The sequence below is a fragment of the Hydra viridissima genome, unplaced genomic scaffold, assembly GCF_058129835.1.
Source record: "Hydra viridissima isolate aposymbiotic clone 2 unplaced genomic scaffold, HvirCarnegie_v1 scaffold_11, whole genome shotgun sequence".
Taxonomy (NCBI): Eukaryota; Metazoa; Cnidaria; class Hydrozoa; order Anthoathecata; family Hydridae; genus Hydra; species Hydra viridissima.
This window is the reverse complement of record NW_028324310.1, coordinates 7,880,136-7,904,524: the sequence shown is the minus strand read 5'-3', so window position 1 is coordinate 7,904,524 and position 24,389 is coordinate 7,880,136. Positions and strand designations below refer to the sequence as shown.

General features: G+C 31.5%; 1 protein-coding gene and 1 pseudogene across 1 annotated transcript; both read left to right on the top strand.

The window, feature by feature from the left end:
* Positions 1-3,498: 3,498 nt before the first annotated feature.
* LOC149881998 (uncharacterized) lies at positions 3,499-4,593 on the top strand. The gene is made up of 2 exons (XM_090065875.1): positions 3,499-4,274; positions 4,368-4,593. The coding sequence occupies exons 1-2, from the start codon at positions 3,499-3,501 to the stop codon at positions 4,591-4,593; spliced, it is 1,002 nt and encodes a 333-aa protein (XP_089922001.1).
* A 2,662-nt stretch (positions 4,594-7,255) lies between these two features.
* On the top strand, positions 7,256-8,993 carry LOC149881997 (uncharacterized; annotated as a pseudogene).
* Positions 8,994-24,389: the final 15,396 nt, after the last annotated feature.

Below are 24,389 nucleotides of genomic sequence, written 5' to 3'. Positions count from 1 at the left end.
AACATAACGAAACAGTCAGTTCGTAAAAATTTTTCGGATTAATAATCCGAAAACTAATTTACGAACCACTAGTGAATTTTCTTTTTTGCGGATTCACTTCGTTGTTCGGATTATTAATCTGAAAAATTTTTACGAATCAAATTAACTTTAATTCGCTTAGCGAATTTAACGAATCGCGTTCCGTTCGCGTCACCATTAAATGGTGTGGTCCAAAAAAATTACATTTTTATTATGTGCGCGTCCTATAGATTTCTTTTTTATTTTCAATCAGTCCTATCTGGAAATCTTAACCTACAACAATTCGTTCAACAGATCAAGTCTACTATTCTTCACCTACATTTATTACGGTAAGCCATTATTATATTAATTTGATTTAAAAGTTAAGAATATTTCAAACTGAATTTTTGCGGTTTTTTTTTTTTTTGGATCGAATTCCTTTGTGAATTATTTCGAATTGCGGATTGCTTCAATTAGTGGATTGTTCCGATAAAATTTATATTGTTATATTTCTTCTACCTAAATAATAACAGAAATAAAAATAGAAAGAGAGATAAAAACTAGTTTGAAAAATTGTTACGTTCATTTCAATAATTAAGGCAAATAATTAGTTCTTTTATTGAAAACTTTATGCATGCCTCTAAAATATCATTTATTGTTAAGACGAATATTAAGGAAAATTTTCAAATAATTTAATAAATAATTAGTTCTTTTTCGGAGACTGTTTGTATGCATCAAAAACAATCACGTTTTATCAAGGCAAATATAAAGGAAATATTGAGGCAAATATTTCAATAAAAAGTCCGTAAACCGAAAGTGTGATTTGATCCGTGTTTTCGAATTTTTAATCCGAAAAGTAATCCTTATTAATAATCTGATCCATTTTTGTGGATTTTAAATTCAATAAATAATCCAAAATATTCGTCCGATCCGATATGGCAAACTTAATCCGATTCGTTTCTTTTTTTTTTATTTCACTTTTTTTTTCTTTTCAGTTGCCTAAGCTATCTAATATTTGGGAATTGTTCAACAATGTGGAAGAAAACAAGGCAAAATGCAAGTCCTGTGGCAAAAATACTTAATCAATAAAAGCACCACAAGTTCTTTAAGGAACCATTTGAAAAGAGTCCACTTGAATTTATATAAACAATTAGAAAGGAAAGACAAGCAAAAATCAACAATACCAGACATTTTTGATGAGCTTGCCTCTGAAGACTCAGATTTTGAACAAACACAAGAAAGAGGAAAAAAGAGGAGATGTCCACAGACACAAAAAGATACACCAGCATCGCCACAGCCTGGAACTTGTGGCACTTCCAATACACAGACACGGCAAGGCAGAAAACAGGCTACCAAACCTGAATGGGAAGTTATGGACATCAATCAAATAAGAACTGTTGTTGACATTACTAAATGGGTGATTGAGGACACTCAACCATTCTCTATTGTAGAAACTGACCCATTCACCCGGATGATGAAAACTGCAACCAGCGCACAGTGGGACAAAATCCCGATTTCGTGGCCAAAAGTCAAATTTTTGAGTTTTATATTTTCGTCTTTTTACGTTCAGATCTTGTTTACAGATAGTCCTAGAACAAAATTCCGAACAGGGCAGGTATATACCTGCTCTGGGCTGGCCTGGACATCAGTTGACATTTAGCCTCCGTTCGTTACGCACTAAACAAGTGGACACGTCGAAAAATTCTTGCCAGTTTTAAAGTGGTGTTAAACTGAAGAAACTATTTCAATTGGAATTCGGCAAAATGGAATCACTTTCTGGAGGCATGTAGAATATATCGTTATACACTGTTATTGCTAATTTTAATTTTTTTAATATTTAAATCGCGCGACAAGTAAACATAAAAAATTGTAAATTTTTTATCTGAAATCGATTTTCTAATGTCGTTTTAAAAATTTAACCATTGTTATCCACCTTCTTTCGACAAGGAATTGATAGTGTATAGTGTTAAATATAACATGAGTGCCATTTTAATAGTGAGACTAGTTTTTATTGAGGAATGCGTGGTGCGTTATTATTCTATTAACATAGATTTATGTCTGAAAATGGTCATGGAAATTAGTAAATTATTTTAAATATATGCTTTACAAGTTACTTCTCGTTCCGTTTTATGATAATCTCAAAATTTTATAAAATAGTCCTCAAAGAACTCTCAGCCGTTATAACTGTTTTTTTTTTTACAGAGTCTTCCAAATCTTCAAATATGGAATTTTCAAGAAAAGATATATTCTTTAAGGTGAAAGACAGTTTAAAAAATGAATATTAATTCATCATTGATGTTTTGACAGATGCAATTTTCAAAAAAACGGAACATCTGATACAAGTAGGCGAAGATGAAATGTCATTATCACGGTTATTTGCAAATTTGCGATTGAGATGGAGAGCAGCAGGAAGATGGGAAGATTTTTTTCTGAAAAAAAAAGAAGAATGATTGAAGGGCACCGTACAATTTTCAAAATTATCCAATACTGAATGCACAACAAATTAGAAGATTGTGAAGAATGATAATAAAAAAGGAACATGAGGGCGACCTTCGCAATCCTTTGCTTCATCTAGTGATAGATCAAAGAGACGAAAGACTCAATAACTACGTTCTACTTTTTCTACAGAAGAATTGGCATATGCTGCTCAAATGAGTTTAAGGACTTCTGGTCAAGTACATGCTGCTCGAGTAGTTAAAGATGTCACGTTAACAACCCCTCTCGAGCATCAGGAAATTGCCCCAGAGACCGGCAAAATCTCTACATCAAGAAGCTTTACAATTGTTAAAACAACCTGAAGTCACCAGACAAGAGACAAGGAACGATTCCGATTTAGATACAAGTGGTTCAACATCAGATTGCGAATCGAATGATTCGAACTTTGATGAATATGACATACGTGTTTTTGTTATTAGGATTAAATAAACAATTTTTTTACATATATGTGACTTAATCTTTTACCAATTAAAAAAAAATAATAAAACTAAAATTACAAATTTCTATTTTTTTATTAACAGCGTAAATTTGGAAATAATTTAACAATGTTTTTGCTCTAATTTAACTCTTGAATCATAAGCAATGACCTCGAAAACCAAACTACATTAGATTTCATATTTTCAACGTATAAACAGTTTTGGCAGCCATATTGGAGCATCCATTTTGAATTTTTTAAATCTGACCTCAGATTCGTAATCAGCGACCTCGAAAACCTTCGTGTAGGTAATTTGGGAATTTTGGCCACGAAATCGGGATTTCGTCCCACTGTGCAGCGGTCAATTCAGAGCCATTACAGCAAAGAATATATCTACAAAATACATTCCTCTCCTTTTTAAATTTATCAAGGAACAAGTAAAAAACATTTTCAATACAGACAAGTCAAATCTTGATGGAGTGGCCTTTACATCCGACGTGTGGACCAGTGATCACACCAATTTGTCTTTCATGAGCCTTACACTCCACTATATAGATTCAAAGTTCCAATTAAAGCGCTTCTTGGTGGAAATGTCCTACTTCCCCGAACAACATGCTGGCGACAATATTGCCAAGAAACTCAATGAATCTATCAACAAACTTGAACTTGATTTTGGAGTCAAAACCTGGATAACAATTGACGGTGCAGCTAATGTCCAAGCAGGTGTTAGGGAATCAATTGGGGTTCAAAGTGCAATTTGGTGTGTCGACCACCGTCTAAATCTAGTTTTCAGTGGTGCTGTCGATGATAAAAGATGTCCAAAATGGTCAATTCTCAACCACAAAATAACAAAATTAGTAGGTCACTTCAACCAGTCCTCTCAAAAAGCTACGACTTTAGTTAATGCTGCGAAAACCTTAAATAACTCCAGAACGAAGTTAGTACAGAGATGCCCCACAAGATGGAACTCTGACCTCCATCAAATTGAGTCTGTGGTGGATCTTCTTCCGGCGATGCATTCTTTAAAGAATCCGAACCCTACTATATCTGGAGGTTGTAAGTTGACAGATCTTTTACCAACAGATGATGAAGTGGAATCTATTCAATCTTTTATCCGGCTTCTGAGAGGCTTCTCAGAATTCTCTGAGAAATGCAGCAGCGAAAAGAATGTTAGCATCTGTTTCGTTGTTAATTGCCTATACAACATCAGAGGAAGATTAGCAAGGGAGATGATCAAGCCAAAAACCAAGGTGTCATCAGAGCTTGCTCACTACTTCAATGAAGATCTAAACAAAAGATTCGAAGAGGAGTTGATGAATATTGAATTCTCTATAGCTCATTTTTTAGATCCTAACAGCAAGGGCATGTGCTTTGTGGATGAGGGGGAAAAATTTGAAGTAGTTAAAACTGCAGTAAAAAAAGCTATGGAAGAACTGTCAAAAAAAGAAATTTCGGCTAGCCAAAGCACTCTTTCCCCTTCAATGTTGGATGATGAAGATGATGACGACTTTGATTTCACTGAACAACTGAGGAAGAAAGTGTTTGGTGCAGGTTACATTAATTCTGGAGGTGAAACAACCACCAAGAAAGCCATTTCTGCTGAAATTGAGGGGTATTTGAATTCAAAACCAGTTCCAGCAAATACAAATGGACAGGAATTCTGGAAACAAAACCAGTATATTTAACCAATAATGTCAAGGCTGGGCAGAAAAAACCTCAGTATACCTGCTGCATCATCAACATCTGAAAGAGTTTTCTCAACAGCAGGGAATATATACAGCTCTAGAAGAACCAATCTTTCAATCTCAAAGGTTGAGATGTTGGTATATATGAAAGAAAACACTAAGCAACTCAGTAAAATTCAAGACATTTTGTGGCCAGGAAATGAATTTGGAAAATGATTAACTTTCAGTTTAATTTTGATTTTTTTTATTTCTTAACAAGGAAATCATTTCGTTTCATTGTATATTTGAATATTATAAATAAATAAAAATGAATCTTATTTCAAAAGCATTTTTTATTCTGAATCCGTATAAATCCGTAAAAATAATGTCGGTTTGGATTCCAGTTCGAAAAAAAATTTTCGAATTGCAATCCGATCCGAAAGTATCGAATCGGATTGCTATCCGAAAAAATAGTCCGAAAAAATTTTAACGAATTTTTTTCCGATACATTATTTTCGGATCAAATCAATCCGTAAGTAATTTGAACCGTTTAGCATAGATAATTTGGTGCACAATACGCAAACCGATAAACAGTAACGAATCGGCGGTCTCTACCTAAAATACTGTTAGTAAAAAAGTTATCCTCAAAAAGATTTTCCTATAATCAAACAGTAAAAAAAATTTGTTCTTATCCGACAATCGTAATTTAAAAACGGATAACTTTAAGGAAAATTTTTGAAAAATATATGCAAAAAAATATATACCACTATTTAAAAAAGAAACAACTTAAAAGCGTAAAAGAAATATAATATTAACAAAACATTAGGAACTGCTATCTTTGACTAATTGTTGATACTTAAAGGTGGCTTAGCTTTGTTTTTATTTCAATAAAAATGTAAAGAGAAAGTAATGAAAATTACATATTAGATTAACTTTGAAAATTACACATTAAATTTGCCTGTAAATTTTAATTTTAAACAAACTTTTTAAATTTTAAAAGAAAAATTGACAAATCTATCACAAACATATTTGAAATTCTAAATACAGGGGCATGGGCATGATTTTGTTGTGTTCGAAACAATCCCCCGAATCCCCCACTAGGATATGGTTCCTTAAAACTCTTTTCGATTTTTTGTTTGTTTTATATTAAACTAGATCGAAATTCATCGACAGATTTCAAATTACATCAAAAAAAAGTTTTTTGTTTAAAAGATAAGACCATTTAAAGTCATTTCAGGGGGTAATTAGAGGTAATATTAAGCTTTGCATGGTTATAAATCTTAAACAAAAATAGATTTTTTGATCTACTTTATAATAGAAAAAAAAAAAAATTATGATTAAAGGGGACTTAGTTCTAGGAAGGGGACAGTTAGAGGTCGGGCGGGGTTGGTTTAGCTCCAATTACTCTAACTATTTGCAAGTCATCCTCATTCCACACCAGTATAAATTTGAGATGCCCTATGCTCATGGCCTCATTAACTTTTATTTTTAATTTTCAATGCTCAGAGCACGCTTCTTTTGGCCCTGGGTATATAATTGATCATAATGAGGGCCCCTTAAGAAAACTTTCCCGGGGCCCGAAATTTCTCTCGGCTGCTATGTCCATGCTTCTTAGTTACCTATCTTGAACAACAAAATTCCTTGCAATTTGATGGAGGTCGATTATCCGTTGACTACTAGAGGATTACTAATGATGACGTTAATAAGGAATACAACCCTAATGTGGATCCATTCCTTATGTGGACCCTAGCTGTATTTACATTTATTTTTATTACTTTGATGTGCTATACGAGGACTGTTATAAAAAAAGTATTTTGTGAGAAGTTAAATTAAAAGAGTTAAAACGAGGAAAGAGTTGAAATAAAGGTTTTTATTAAATCACTCTAAAAAGAATCCAAATAGTTTTTATTTGTATTATGGTATTCCATTAAAGAACATGCGAACAATGTGTTCACCTAGAACACAGTGATTTGTAACTACAAATGAAAAACTCTGTAAAAATATATATTTTACTATGGAGTTTTACAAAGTTTTTATCATTTTGGAGATATTTAGTGTTGAAGTCGAAAATTTCGTAAAAAAAATAATATTTCGTAAATCATGTTCTTAAAGACTTTTTTAGAAAAGCGTTTGTAATGTAAAGAATAAAACTTTCCCCAGACCTCTACATATCGTTGACATCTACATATCGTTGACATCTACATATCGTTAGACATCTACATATCGTTAGACATTTACATAGCGTTAGAACTAGGGAAAGGAAAACCGATTTCCAGAAACCGTAAAATTCTTGGAAATCGAAAACCGAAAATGTTATTTTCAAAACCGGTTTTTGGATATACAGTACAATCTCTCTAATTCGAACTTTATGGGGAAAAATAAAAGTTCGAATTAGAGAGATTTTCGAATTATAGAAAATTGACTTTTCTTATGCGCATTTCACGGTGACTTTACATTTAATCGAATTATGGAGATTTTCGAACTAAAGAGATTCGAATTAGAGTGATTATACTGTATATCTTTTGTACAAAACTTACTTTGTTATTTGGCAAATTCTTTTCTTGATGTGAAGTTGCTCAAGAAAATAAATGAAAACATTCAATTTGCTTCCACTTAAACTTTAACGTTAAGTTACTGCAATTTGTGATTTAAAAAAGTGAAACAAATTTTCACAAAAACGAAAATGTTGTTTTCTGAAGTCTACAAGGATAACACACCAGTTTGGAAGCACTTTTTGCACTCAAAAGAGCTTGAATTGGCTAAGTGCAAGCTCTGCAACCAAGAAATTAAGTACAAAGGAGGAACCACAAGCCCCATGAGGAACAATCTGAGGACAAAGCACAACATCACATTTGCTGCAGTTGTTACTCCTGAGAGGAAACTCGAAGTCATCAAACCTATTGATTCGTTTTTTAAGACTAAGGGCCCTGTTGATGTTGTTTTGGCTGAGCTTATTTCATGTGATGGGCTACCCTTTCGTGTTTTCTCAAATAGTCAACGTTTGAGAACAGCTCTTGCCCAAAGATATATACAAAATAGATACATAGAAATTGCCCAAAGATGCTAAATCGATTATGGCTCTGCTGATGAAACATTATGAAGATATCAAGAAAACATATCAGCAGCAATTTGTAGAAAAGAAGCTTTTTAGTCACAAATTTAGCTTAACCCTTGATGAGAATACTTCATCCAGAAACAGAAGATATATGAACATAAATATTTATATGGAAGGTAATTATTGGAACCTTGGAATAATCAGGGTACATGGGTCTATGCCAGTAGAGAAATTTTGTGTAATTGTTGACAAGAAACTGAAAGAATTTGGGCTGCATTTTGCCTGTGATATTGTTGCAGTAACCACAGACGGAGCTGTTGTAATGAAAAAATTTGGTAGCTCAATTTTACCAGACCATCAGCTCTGCTTCACACATGGAATCCACTTGGCTGTCTGTGATGTTCTATATGCACAATCTAGGAAAGAAGATAATGGCACACCTGAGCAAGTCACTAATCTAGAAGAGGACCAAGAAGATGATGACAGCGATGAGAAGGGAAGATTAGAAGTTTCAGCAGAAGCAGGTGCATCAGCTCTTCCAATAATCAGGGAGGATGTCACAGAACTCATCAACAAGGTCAGAAAATGTGTCAGATTGTTTCAAAATTCTTCAGTTAAAAATGATATGATTCTGCAAAAGTATGTCCAGTCTGAGTTTGGAAAGGAGCTACAGCTAATCTTAGACTTTAAGACACGTTGGAACAGCTTACTAGATATGATTTCAAGATTTGTTATCCTTAAGAAATGTATTCATATGTCACTGATTGAGTTATCAAGCGATATTATGATTTCTGAGTCTGAATTTACCACCTTACAAAATCTAGTAAATGCTTTAGAACCAATCAAGGATGGTGCTGAAGCACTTTGCAGAAGAGATTCGAACTTGCTCTCATCTGATGGCATTCTGAAGTTCATTTTCAAGCATCTAAAAAGCCAGAAAAACACTTTTAGTCAAGAGCTAGTTGACTCATTTACTAAAAGAGTCACTGAGAGGAGGAATGCTATATTAGTAAACTTAGTTAAACATCTGAATAATCCTGATGTCATTAATGGAGCAACTCATAACATTTTCGAAAATTCCATACCAAAGAGAAATGCAATTGCTACTACTGCATCAAGTTTGTTTAATCGTTTGTTTGAGCTAAAGAGAAGTAAGTCTATAGATGAGGAAAACTTGTCAGATAATGAAACTAGTCAGGAACAAGTACAGCAATTTACTTCCTTGTCAGAAGAGCTCGAGTTCTCCATTAGAGAGACAGTCAAATGGGTTTCACCAAAGAAACAAAAAATAGAATCAACTTCCAAACTAATGCTTAAAGAAATGACAGTATTTGAGCTAACAAAAAAAAATGAACTAGCAACTTAGATTTGTTGTACGCGGCTTTGAAGTCAATCCAAGTAACAATGTGGAGGCTGAAAGGTCATTTTCTGCAAGTGATCTATTTGTCACTAAACTAAGGTCAAGGTTAAATGATGAAACACTCAATGCTTTATGTTTTTTACGTGCTTATTTTCTAAAGAAACGTAAAATTAACCATTAAAAAGACTTATTTGTTTGCTGCTCAATTGTATTCAATGTACGTATATGACATTGTTGCTATATATATTTATACTTTTGCTGCTGTTGTTTCCCTGAAATATACATAATAAAAAGATACACTAGAAAACCGGAAAACCGGTTTTTAAAACATTGAAAACCGCGGTTTATTCGAAAAACCGGTTTTAGAAAAAACCTAAATATTTCCTTTCCCTAGTTAGAACCACAGTTAAACGTAATTTTCAATAATCTCTTCAGCATATTTTTAAAGTTCTCTCGTTAAATCGAACTTTGTCAAAAAGTATCGTAAATTTATCTTTCTTAGACATTTAAAATTTTGATTAAATTAGTTTAATTGAGATATTCGGCACGATTAAATCTATGACATGTTTATAAACTCCTGCCAAAAATTCAGTTTTGCATTTTTTCACTTTTGAAAAGTTGCATTGTTTAGATTGATAAATTGTATATTTCTAATATCAGGTTCAAAAATACCATATATTGTGCTTTTGAGAAAGAAATACCATATAGTGTGCTTTACGATATTGGAAAGAGTGTCTCAGTATGATGACTAGAACCTAGTCAAAACATGGGAAATAATTGAATGGTGTATTTAAAATGCAGAATAGTACAGAGGAATTGGATCATCTGAATTCCTAGGACCGTGAAATTGGGGGCTTGATGGTTCTTTGAGACACTCCCTATATTACCAGCAATTTTCTAATTGTGGAACAAATGATTCAGACGTTTGTATATGTAAAGAAGTGGTAGTAGTGGCTAAAATATCTGCATTACTTAAAGGTATTTTATTACTTTTAATCTTGGAGTTCATTAAGGAATGCAAGGATGTGGTTCTAAAAACTAAAGCTAGTGTAAAAAAAGAAGTTGAAGGTTTAGAACCAATCAAGGTTTACCTTCTAAATGACAAATATGTAATAATTGATTTGCCCTTAGTAATGTCAACTTTAGATGGAAAATTGCTTATATTCATTACAAACATCAATTCAAACTTTTACAATATGTGGAGCTACTTTAAAATTACTGACGGATAAACACGAATTTGATAAAGAATTCAAACCATAGCCGGATGCGTATTACCTTTGTATTTGTCCTCTTTATGCATGGATGAGGCTCTTCAACTCCCTGATTCATGCATCTTCTTGGCTTGAGTTAAAGGTCTGGAGAGTCCGAAAGGATCAAAAGCCTTCTTACATTAGGAGAAAACTCAAAATCCTAAAACGGTTTCTAAAAGAGTTTGGGTTAAAAGTTAATTAACCAAAAGCTGGAGCTTTCAAGACAGGCGATTTTTGTTAACGAGCTTTCTCCTATCCAAAAAAATTAAGTGAAATTTTAGATATACCAGAAGACCTGACTTTCGATTCAAAAACATATTGATCGTAATTAACTCTTTTATTAGAAATCAATGCAGAGAAGCTAGATTCATATTGCAAAATAACAATTTATTTCTCAATTTGTATGATTCTTGGTTTATGATTCCAGCTTCAGTGCATAAAGTTTTAGCACATGCTGATGAAATTCTGTTGCATTCGCCTGTTCCACCAGGAGTAATAGGTGTAGAAGTTACTGAGTCAAGAAATAAGTTATCCAGGAAGTATCGTTAACTCTACGCTTGTAAAATAAGTAGGAAAGCAAATTTAAAAGACATTATGAACTTAGAAAACTAGTTTAAAGAAAAAACTAAGGCTGCCATCGAACTTCCTTACTTAGCAAAAGACTTTTTAATCAATTCAGACACGACAAGTGAATGACAACTGAAAATATTGAACAGGAAATCTTTAACGACCTCGACGAAATTAACAAAAAATTTGAAGATGTTGAATTTGGGTGAAAATTCAGACCCAGAATGTAGGCTTAGTAACACTCTATTTTAACAACATAAACTACGATGTTATAGTTTTATGATAAAAGTTATTCTTTTTTAAGTATTTTGGTGTTTTTTTTTTATTTTTTAAAAATTTGCCTAAAATTCTTCACAAACTATTAACTAATATTGAGGTCTGCAGTCTTTCTCCTGGTTATATAAATTCCCTCTAATCTTACAAATGCTAAACAAGTTCTTAGAATTTAACCAAATCTTTTTTTTCACACAAGGGGAACACAAAAGGGCTCCAGACCTTTTTGTCATTGTGCCGAGTTACAAAGATGTTGCGCAAAGTGGTACGTAATTGTAAACAACTATCAACTTTAAAATGCCTTTTGAATAACATTAATTCACACAGTGGACAAAGAACCCCCCCCCCCCCCCCACTCATTTCAAATTCACTCGTTTGTAATTTAGCATCTGTAAAATTGAAGTACTTTTTGTGAATGGAACACGCAATTTAAAAAAATTTGCTATTTCCATAAGCATTAAAATTTAAAGGGGAATGTTAAGTTGCAAAAAAGTTTCGTTCAGGAAGGGTTCTTCACAAATCTTTGAATAAACCTCATTTTAGCTCAACACCAACAGTTCTATATCCAAGATTATAAACATTCTTGTCATCACGGTAAAAAAGTGTGGTAAAAATTGATGCAAACTGCTATCCATTAACAACTCGATTAGTGGTATAAAAGTTTAACAAAAATCGTCATTGAGATAATAAAATTATTTTGCTGATAATAAATGGTTTTCTAATCGTTTATTCCCAAAGAAAGTGCTCAAAATAATAACACGCTTCTTCCGCCACCCTCACATTGCGGAAAAAAGTTTTACGCATTTTAATTAACTTAAAGTTTTATTCTTTCAACTGTCATTTTTAATACCAACTTTATAAAATTAAAATTCAGAAGAGTAACACATAAAAAAAAAATCCAGACAAAGCAGCGCATAACAAATAACGAATAACCAAAAAACAAGTTTAAAGTTTACTTGACAGTTTAAATCTCTTCATCATAAAAACTGTCATCATTGTAACTATCCTCTAACAATCGAGGAAATATTTTATCATAAACAACTTTTATACCGCAAGTACCAAGGTTTAAAGAATTTAGAAAGTTGTGTCGGTATTGAATGGGGTTAAATCCTATCAGACGTTCTGTTTTTCCAGAATAACCCTGATTGATGCACTTTTTACATTTACTTTGCCATTCGTACCAAATAGCATCCAGCATTGCATGATGGGACCAAAACTCAAGCGAATATGATGCATATGTGGTTATCATATGACCGCCTATGAAAACAGAAACTTTTTAGAAAATAATTTACCAACAAAAAACAGAATGTGTAAAGTAAAACAAAAATCAGAAACAACGAGCAAGAAAAATACTTGCCAACACTGTTATGTATTAGATTATGCCAATCATCGCGAACAATCGACTCAAATCTTTGAAAATCTTTTATCTCAAATCTTTTTATTACGTTGAGAACTAAACCAATGTTTGGAACTCTTCCATTAAATCTTCTGCGTAAACATTTACTGTACTTTGGAAGAGTTGTGTCTTCGATGCATTTTGTTGTTTCAGGACTCTGTTGCAATCCAACACACGTATCTCTCCCAACTGTTCTTCGATCTTCTAAACTTGATGTTGTCCATTTATCAAAACTGAATACCCCCCCAGTGACACAATAACCCTTTGTCTTATTACCATTGCTCCCAAATCCTCCATTATTGTCCCACATGTGATAATTCGGAGTGGTTTTCCAAACCACGTTTGAAAACAGAGCCCAGTTCCAAACTGGCACTGTTACACTGCAATCAATTGTTCGAAGTAAGTTTTCGAAGCCCAAAACGTAACTAAAAATGAATAATATCAAGTTTAAAAAAAAAAAAATTTTAATTAGCTATGTAAAGGATGAACTTTTCTTACAACTGAAATTTTTTACCTTCGATGCCAAGGTAAAAATTGAGCTGCACCATGAAGTCCAGACCAAAAAAACCTCTGGTGGTAATCGATGTACTCCTCATATAATTTGACATACCTTTGGCTAGTTGTGAATTCCTTAAGCGTATTTATATATAACTCTCTATCCTTCAAAGACATAGAGGAAAACTCCCGACGGACACGCTTACAGTTCACCAACCTACCTTTGATGCAGTCACAAATACGTTTGCATTCATCGAAAAACGGTTTCTTTTTATTTCCGGTGCATGACTGACGATTTACTGAAAGTTTCAAGAAAATATTTTAAAAATTGTAAAAAACTTTTTCAAGGGAAGCAAGTTTACATTGAATACCTGGATTTAATAAATAGGTTTTATACTAAACTTTTTAAAGATATTTTTCTTAAACTCTAGGCTATTCCTAGCGTAAGCTTCACCTTGCAAAAGCGGTAGATGGGAGATAATGTCGTCAATGGATTTTATGCGAATTAAACGTATGTCGTTGTTTCCGTGTATAGTGCTATTTAGGGTACCAAGAACCAAAACAAAAATTTTAACAGGATTTTCCATAACTGTTGGAATATTTTTAAACGCCTCCATTACCGAAGCGGTTATTTCTTTATCTGTGACTACAGCAATAAAACCAGATTCATTTTTAAAGTCCGATGAAATTTCTTCAATACTGTCTAACAATGTTTCCATTAAGGTTCTCTTGGCCGGTTGCACAAAACTGAAAAAATATAAATAAATAAATATGGAGGATATTTTCTAAAATATCTGTCAAAAGAAGGCTTTTTAGAAGCCTATATGGTGGTATATATATATATATATATGTTTATATGTATATATATATATATATATATATATATATATATATATATATATATATATATATATATATACACATACCACCCCTAAAACAACGTAAGTAGGTATATTTGAAAAACTTACGTTAACTTTTGAAGCAAACAGTTTCTTGATTGAAACTCATGGAACCGCTGAGAAAATCCATTCGTTCCGTAGGCACTCACTCGATAAAGATCCAGAGGCAATTTATAAATTATCTCTGAAAACACTTTTTTTCCAAATTCGTTCGTTTTAGAATTGACGTCATTTAGTAAGACCACATTTTGACGACCTTCTGCTAAGAAGTCTATTAAAATAGGTAACAATCATTGTTTCTGTAACTTTAAATTATATTTCAAAACTTGGTACATTACATAAAATATCAAAATACATTACATAAAAAAGAGTAGCGTAAAAATAACACGTCAATGAGCTTAGAGATCACTAGAATGTATAGGGTAATTATAAGCCAAATATTTAGCACTTATTTTTATTTGTAGCATCCAGAACTTTACAGCGAACACACTGCTCAAAAGAAGCAATTTTAATGCTTCATGCATTTTTTTTTTTTGTTATGGAAAACGAGTTTTATAAAGTTGTGTGTTTTTTAATAAATGCTTCAACTTTAGTAAAAGTTGGATCAATTAAAACTACAATTAAGATTAATCAATTAAAATCGGGTTGGAGCTTTAAAGAACGCTTTAAATGTATAAAAAAATGATAAGACAAGAAACAACGTACCGATGATTTTTACAAATACTTTTCTTTCCTTCTTAACATTTAAATATAATGTCAAAAGAATTCTAGTTCAGTTATTAAGAAAAATGCTCATGCTTTCAAGAAAATAATAAGATACGTACGTTGGATGGTGCTAAAAAAGACCAGCACTGCTGTGCATTGAACAAAACCCATCTTTTCCTCTTCTTATGTCATTAGAGTATTATTATAAACTGATTCGATAATAAAACGGAGGAGGTTATTTAAACGTCAAACACGTGAAGTTCAGTCTTATGAGCCACTTCTCCATAGTTACAAGTTCAAATTGCTTAACAATCACCACTACTTTCAATGAGTAAAATATTAAACATTCCTGTCCACTTTTAATTACTCGTTAGTTAATCGTTTGTTTTCAACGTGCACTTTTAATTAAACCCATTTTTTAAAAAATTAACTAAACGTCATTGTTATTTTTTTGGTAAACCTTTAAATCTTTGAATCTCTATACGGTTGAATGTTTTTACCAGTGCTGTTATCAGTGTTTTTATCAGTGTTTGTTCTTTCGCAAATATTTCCAAATAAAACCTCATCAGCAAATTACTTATTTAACGCACTTAAAAGAATTGCAGTAAAAAGAGAAAGAAAGAAGAGTTAAAACAATTGATTTATAAAAAAGTAATCAGATCGAGCTTCTAAAAACCTCAAACCGATTTTACTGAGAAAGTAATGGTAGTGAAGATAAAGAAAACTTTTAGTATCATAAAATAATCTTATAAAGTTGTTCATGGCAAGATTAGGATTAGACAAACAAAAAAACAATTTTGCTTTTCGTTAAACTTATCCACCCATTTGAGACTACTTAATTTTTAATGACATATTCAAATACTGGGACTGTGCATCCTTAACACAATGTTCAATTATTGGTCATCAATGGTTATATCCTTGTGACAAGAAACGCATTTATTTTAACATATTTTATTAAATATTTAGGTTGTATAAAATTCTTCTGATATCAAAAATCTAATGTATAAACAAAGCCAAATTAATTTTAAAAATGTCATAAAACAAAAAGTTTGGAAACACTACCAACATAGCTTAAAATTTAGGAAAAAATGGAGCTCGTGAATTATAGCAAAGTCTCCGAAAAAAAGAAATTAATTCCTTCTTTTCAAAATATCGATATCGCTTTTTAACATCAACGTTCAAGCGCAGTCATGGTATTATGTTCATGCAAGCTATGCTATTTATGTTTGTATATACACATAATATACATGTAAATAACATACAGTGGGCAAAATAATTGTCCGTACATTAATGAAAAGTATCTATATTTGATCAAAACAACATTTAAAAGTATTTAGATAGTTGTAATTAAGAGTTTTTAAAGAAATATTATAATATTAAAGTAATTTTAAGTGTATTAATTAAAAATATATTAATATATGAAAAGTTATATAAGTTTATTTGAAAAGAGTTAAAAGTTTAAACAAAAAAATTGTCCGTACACTATGTTAATTTTTAAACTAAAATTAGTTAAAATTAAATTAATATCTTGTTGGACCACCATCAGCTTCAATAACTGCTCTACAACGATTTTTCGCTGATGAGACGAGTTTAGACGTAATTTCTTGATTAATTGATGACCAAACATCTAAAACCAATTCTTTGAGCTCGTTTTTATTCTATGGAGCTCGATCTTTCATTCTTTTTTCCACCACCGACCATAAATGTTCTATAGGGTTCAAATCGGGCGATTGTGCAACCCAATCCAACACGTTAATGCCATTTGCAGCAAGATATCTGGTTACAGATCCAGCTTTGTGCTTTGGATCGTTGTCATGTTGGAATATAAATTCCGTTCCAATTCCTAATTTTCCTGCCGAAGCCACCAAATTCCGTTCTAATATGGATTTATATAAGTGTTGATCCATTTTCTCATCAATAAATTCAATTTTGTCAACACCGGACGCACTCATGCAGCCCCAAACTATAACATTTCCACCACAAAATTTAAATGTTGCCTTCAAACACTTCACATTATATTCTTCTCCGACTCTTCTATAAACTTTTGCACCACCATCAGCTCCATATAAATTAAATTTACTCTCCTTTGACCAAATAATCATATTCCAGAATGTATCATCCTTCAGAACATGTTCCTTTGCCCACTGCAACCGTTTTCTCTTGTTCACTATGCTGATGAATGGTTTTCTCCGTGGCGTCCGTGCAAAAATATTGGCTTCATGCAGTCTGTTCCTAATTGTTTGTGGCGATAATTTAATATTTAATTCATTTTCCAGCTCTTTTGATACTTCTACTGCATTTTTTCTTCTATTCTGCTCGATTTTCCCAACTATGCACCTGTCAACTCTTGGCGTTGTTGATCTTTTTCTGCCTCGTTCACCATTATTTGCCACTGATTTTGTTTTTAAATACTTTTCCCATATTGAACAGAGCTTGGTGGTATTTTCAACATTTTTGCAACTTTTCTAATTGATAATCCATTTTCCCTATCAAAAATTACTCGTTTACGTAAGTCAATACTATATTCTTTTCTTTTTCCTTCCATCATAGCCACGTAGTTAAGAAAAGGTTTATTTTTATTTATTATAGTATTATTTAACTTAAAAGTACAAGATATTAATATAAAAATCATTTATAAACAAAATTTTACCTTTTAAATCAAATGTACGGACAATTTTTTGGTTTTAAAATTTTTAAAACTTTTTAATAAGTTAATTATAATTTAAATTGTCGGGAGAAAATCAAAGATGGTGTATCGTTTTTATTTGTTTTCTTGTGCGCTATCTATTGGTTTAATTTATTTTTTTCTATCATTTAAAGTTTTAGAGCTTTTTTCAAAAAACCTTATTTTTCATTAATGTACGGACAATTATTTTGCCCAATGTATATACATAAATAACATAACTTGCATGATAGGTTACATATTTTTCCCCTCATACGCATCGCTCTTTTATCTCCCCTTTCTTCAACTTTACCCTTAAAGTTGTAATATAACTTACTCTTGCCATTTAAATTTGCTAATCAAAAAGTTTAATTTAGTTAGTTCCTCTGGTTAAATAGGGGAGTTTATTGATAATTAGTTATGGAGGCTGGGATATACCATATGTTAATGAAAAACCACCATCCACTTCTGCAGTTAGAATTCATTAAGTTAATGAGAATAAGATTTTAGGATGAGAATAAGTTAATTGAGGAAGATATATAACCTACAATAATTGGAAACTTTGCTTTCAATAATGAATTGCAATTAGCAATAATAGATAGCAAGGTTGTGGCTGCCCTATCTGACGTGATACAGTCTTGCTCCATTTTTAGTTGCAAACTCTCTGAGATGAACAATTTAGAGATGGTTCTACTTCGCAAAAAATAAGTTAAATTGTTTTAAAAAAAGTTAAAAAACCAAAAGATACTCGAACAATTAACTTTTGGTTGTCCACTGAAAAATGTGACAAAATAAAATGCAATAGTTTTTAGTTGAAATATTGCACAAAAATAGCTTTTCTTGCATATTTGATTTATACAGTTATTGTAAGATTATGCAGCTTGTATTAGGTATAAATGAAAAAAAAAAGAAGTTACCTGATTTTTGGTCTGAAAAAAAAGAGCAAAAATGTGTGTATAAACATTATAAAGAAATTTTTTTTTGGAAAATCATAAACTTGCAAATAGAGGCATACCTAGAGTATGGCAGACATGGCACGTGCCATGGGCGCAAAGGGGTTGCGAAAAACATTTAAGTCTATTGTTAACTTGGCGCAATCTTTCGTTTTTCTTTTCTTCTTTTTTTTTTTTGTCCATGTTATCTAGTTCTTTATCTCACATGATCGATAGTTAAACGAAATAAATATATATTATGGTTATAATATATCTCTAAAAATATGTTTCAAGGCTTTCAGAGTATTCTAATTCTAATACTCCCGAAGAATTCCGATAATGGGTATGACGTAGATAGTGATGATGTTGAAGTAAAACTTCACATCCAAAGATACAGAAAATATTAAAAAAACCATAACTAGAGAGTTTAAAGAACATAACATTGGTCTTCTTAAGTTTTGTGAAGAATCAGGAAAGGCAATTGGAACTGATTAATTGAAAATAGAAAAAATAAAAATCGTTTTTAAGTATTTTCAAAGCATCGAAGATCCTTTTTAGTCCACTAACAACCGTTCTATGAACAAAATTTGGTTAAAAAAATTTGGGAAATGGCCTTGGTGAGCATTGTTGGTTTATTCGCCATTCAAAATGTCCGTCTTTTGCTCTCTTCTTTTTTCTCGGTTCGTTAACCAATCCAGTTTTTGAGCAAGAAAACGGATTTAAGCAATTGGAAGCACCTAAGGGAATGAGTGTTCATGAAAATTTAAATACTATCAACCAAAGAACTTTACTAGCATAAATGATGCATAACTACAAGAGCAAATTCAAAGAGAAAGTCGAAATTGGTTTGATATTTTGAAAAGACTTAAATAATGCATTTAAATACATTACAATAAAAAATCTAGGTTTGCGAGGAGTCACTTCACTTTGGTTTTAAAGCAGAAATTTATTTGGTGAAACTAATTTCTAACCTTGATCCTGTTGTAAAAGTACTTGATATTTGTGGAGAGCGATCCTAGATCCACTTCATATTTTTGACCGAAAGTACAAAACGAGTTTATCTACATTATGGTATTATGCACTAATGTTTGACTCGACTCCTGATCAAGTTCATTGTGATCAAATGTCTGAGGTAGTAAGATACTTTGGCACAAATTTTGAGAAAAAAGACTGATCAGATTAAAGAATTATTTCTCGGTTTTATATAAATAAACGATAAGGACACTACCATTTTTATTCAATATGTATTGAAGCAGTTTTAGAAAGACAAACGAATTTATAAGACTGTAGATCACAATGCTATGATGATGCTGCTGTTATGGCTGGACACAAGGCTAATGTTAATCAAGGGATTAAGAAAAAAAAAAAACTTTACAGTATTTGCCAATTTCGTAGGCGTCAGCCAAACAAGAAGTAATTATGGTAACTTTTTTCGGAACCATCGATGCAACCCAGCGCTCGGAAAAGCTTAAAGCTGTTGTACATCTGGGTTTAAAGTCTGGCTCCTATACCAGGTAGAGTGAATAAACGTAATCATTAAAACTAAACAAATATCTGAGGAAGAAACTGCTAACAAATATCTCGAGGAAGAAGTGGAAGTCCTCCAGAGAACGATATAAGATGAAAGCGCGACTAGAGAAACTTAATTCTCCAAAATTCTCTTAATGATGAAAGAGAAGTTTTAATTAGTCAATTAATTAAAAAGTAGAAGTGTTCGATGGGTTCGATGGTTCAGTTGATAATGTGATCTTGCTTTACTGAGGTTAAAATGACAAATGACCAAAGGAATTGACTTAGTTTACAATACAATTAATATAGCAACTTGTGTCAGCTAAAGCAAGAAAGATAAATTTGCTAATTTATCTTTCTTGCTTTAGCTGACACAAGTTGCTATATTAATTGTATTTCTAATTTAATTTCTGTACTTTTTTTTTATCCTATTAAAAAGTAATTTTTTAGAAAAACGAAAGCAACCTATCGTCGAAGAGAGGTGCAAAATAGATTGTTTGCCATAGCCGCTGTTTACCCTAGGTACGCTTTTACTTGCAAACATTTTTTGGCGGAAAAATACCAAAAAACACTATTTTTAATATAATCAATCGTTATGAAGCTTTTCGAAACGGTTTATCAGAAAAAAATTAAATATGAATTTTGTTACTTTTTATTTCAATTTAATAAAATTATTTTCCTTTTTTGAAAAAAAACACATTTCTTTTGGGATTTCAACATACTTCGCCATTTTTCAATGGACAAGTAAATATATGCGCAGCGCGCTATAGTTATAAGGCATAAAATTTAATATACCAAAAAATAGTAACTTGAAGTCAAAGAATTAAAGTTTTGAGCTTAAATTAGTCCTAAGTTCGTAAAGTGCGCGTATGGGAGTACGCACACATTAAGGGCATCAAGCGCGATTTGAATTAAAGCTCCAAACTTAGTTTTTAATTTTGATCCGAATTTCCATACTCTGATGTTTCACACGTTTATATTTTTTGCGCACTATTCGTACACCTGGCCCACTATGTGACACTCGAGGCCAAGAGAGCATGATGTTGGAGGGGTGAACCCTATAAAAAAACCAACTTTTTCGTAAACAATCTCTTCCGTTATTACAATAAAAGCGTTAATTATTGTTAGAAATCACTAGAAAAAGCGTAAAACTTAACCCGCAGTTATCCGTTTTTTCAACTTACTCCATGAAATTTATTGCAATTCATAATTGTATACAACTATTTTCCTTAAATAAGTCTTTTTTTTCTTTCTTTTTTTAACTTTTTGTATTTAAGGTGGTCCTCCACAGAAAAGGCTAACTTTTGAAAGCAAAGAGTTTTTGATTTAATTTTTTCACCAAAAATGTGGTTCTATAAACTATTTACAAAAATCAACTATTAAAAAAAAAAAAGTGTCTCGATTAGCCAATTATTTAAAAAATGAATGAAAAAACTAGCATTTTTTGTGACAAGATAGCAATCAAAATACTTGTCATGTCAAGTTGAAAATTGGTGTATATAGGGTAAACTGACCTATATCTGGCCGCGTCCTAATTCTGGCCAATTTTCAGAAGCTCAAAATGCTTTAATGTAATAGTTTATTGGTCTGTTATGAAATAAAACATGATATTTTAAGTTTTTAATTTTTAAATGTGCAGTTAAGAAAATATATAGAAATGCTGATGCTTTGAAAACATGCTGGAAATATTTGATAAATTTCTTGCGTCCGTAAACTCGATTTTTGATATTTTCAAAGTTTTGATAATGACATTCAAACATCATTGCGTTTGTAAATCGCTTGAATTGAAAGTAATATTAGAATGTAATGTTATTAAAACTGTATATGTAATTTTGCTGGTTTTGAATAATGTGCATAAATTCTATTTATATGTGAATTTCTATATATAAAATTGTAATATATTTTCTACCGAATGTCCTATATCTGGCCAAAGATTATTCCTAATTCTGGCCATAATTAAGTTTATGTTTACGATTTTTTTAAACTATAAAACATTTATAACTTTAAAAATGACACACTTTCATAGATATGTGTGTGTTTGTTTGTGTAATTTTGAAGACTATGGTATTTAATGTGTATTAATGATCATGTATATAGTTATGCAATTATTATGTGTTATATGTACATGTGTCAGTTTGTATAGACACAAATGTATCTATATTGCATTGTATTATGTATATAGCCTATGTAATGTTTAAAAGTAATCCAAACTTAACTTTGTATTCTTTATAAACATAGTATTATTTTTAACTATAAATTTTATTTTAAGTAGATTAATAACATATTTTTATAACATTACATTACAAATACCATTTTATAAATAAAATTCTATATATAGGCCTTGATACATGACCATGGTCTTGATTAAATGCTTTTTTGCATAATAATATTTTAATTTTGTTGTATGATAATGAATGTTATAGATACGCATCTACATATATTATGGCTATGTGCACTTATATGCAAGAACATTTGTTAAATATTAATAACTATCTTATAGTTTAATATTTATGTTTTTTATAGAACTCTGAAATTTCTTATTAGAATGGAAAAAATTAAGAAAGTTAAAATAAGAAAAAATTTATATAGACTAATAGATTCTAAAAAAACTGTTCAGAAGTAAACGTGAAAAACATTGTTTATGGAGTGATGCAGCTATGATATCAGCTATTGAAGCTGTAAAAAATGGATCTTCACAGCATGCACCATGTAAAGCTTTCGGTGTTCCAAGATGTTCTCTGCAGGTTAGACTTTCTGGAAAAACAGAATTGGGAGCCAAGCCTGGTCATCCCACCCTTCTAAATGATGAAGAAGAAAATAAAATAGTTGATTTTGCATGCAATTGTGCAGCATTAGGAATAGGATTTGGCCAATCTCAGTTTCTAAAATATGCTGAAAACTTTGCTGCAAAGCATAATAAATCATTCAAAAATGGAACACCTTCTGAAAAATGGTGGCGTGGGATGTGCAAAAGGCACAAACAGATAACTTTACGTCAACCAGAAGTTACAGCTGCTGTTAGACATCAGTGTATGAATGCTTGTAAAGTTTCAACATACTTTTCTATTCTTAAAAATGTATTAATGGAAAATAATTTAATTAGTAAACCACAGAATATATGGAATATGGATGAGACTGGAATCCAGTTTGATTATCGCCCTGGGAAAATAATTGTTAAAAAAGGAGTAAAGTACCTACATAGTCGTACATCAGGTAATCGGGAAACAATCACTGTTATAGCTTGTGTCAATGCAATTGGTAACTCTCTTCCACCACATTTTATAGTAAAAGGAAAAACAAATAGGTCACTCAACAGCTTTCAAATTGAAAATGCACCAGAAGGAAGCATATGGAGTGTTTCTGATAGTGGATGGACTAAGCAGGGAATTGCATTTCTCTGGTTTACCAAATCATTTCTTCCAAAAATTGGTTCTGACAGACCTCAATTACTTATTTTAGACGGCCATGACTCACACAACTTTGCCAGCTCACACTTCTAACTGGCTTCAGCCTTGTGATTGATCAGTACTTGGTCCACTCAAGAAAGCTTACAGAAAAGCATGTGAAAATTTGATTTGTAATTTTCCTGGGACACTAGTTTCAAGAATAAGTTTTTGTGGATTAATGAAGCAGGCTTGGAACGAATCTGTTACCCCAAATAATATTATATCTGGTTTTCAAGCTTGTGGAATTTATCCATACAATCCAAATATAATTCCATCTGAAGCTTACATGCCTAATTCTTTATACGTAGAACCCAGTTATCAAAATAATGAGAATCTGTTGAAAATTTTAGGCAACCTACCTCAAGTATCTAATGACCATTGTGAAACAACAGAATGCAATATTGATCAATTGAATCAATTGAAGAAGATGTTGAGTTTTTTATTTCAACATCTTTAGCAACAACGCATTCTTTAATGTTAAATTTTGACCACACATACGCTATTCCTAATCCATCCCCAGTAAAAAGTATAGTTACAGGTAATATCAAAACTCAGAATGTTGCCATGAACGAAATAGAAATAACAGCTTCAAGTGTTTATCAAAATTTTCCATTTAAAAATCAATCCTTTCCAGGAGATCCAGATTCTGATGTTTTAACATATCCCACTCCAATCATTAAAAAAACCAAAACTGCATTGAAACCAAAGTATTTTTTGCTCACATCTCAAGAAGTACTGGATAACAAACATGAAGAAGTTCAAAAAAAAAAATAATCAAAGAAAAAAAAAGAGAAGAAAATGTTATGTTAAAGAGAAAAAAACAGGAGGAAAAAAAACATAAAACTTCCAAACTGTAGGAAAAAAAAAAATTAACAATATATTATTCTTTTGTTTTTATTTTGTTGTTTTTGTTTTAACTTGAATTTTGGTGTGTCTTTGGTGAATCTTGCTTATGTAATGTGTCTTCTTTCAATTGAATTTTTTTCTGTTTAAAAACATGTAATTTAGAAAAGAAATTATGCCTAAATCTAGCCGATGGCCAGAATTAAGTAAGAAGCGGCCAGAATTAAGTCTCAGCGGCCAGAAATAAGTCTTTTAGCTAGCATCTGAAAAACTGATGCTTAAACACATATCAAGTTTGATTTTGTTAAAAATTTTTCTGAATTATATCCATCCCTAAATATTCCTATTTATATGTAAATTTATTTATTCATGTAACATTAAATGAATTTTTATTTTTAAACAATAAGAACGATGTGGCCAGATAT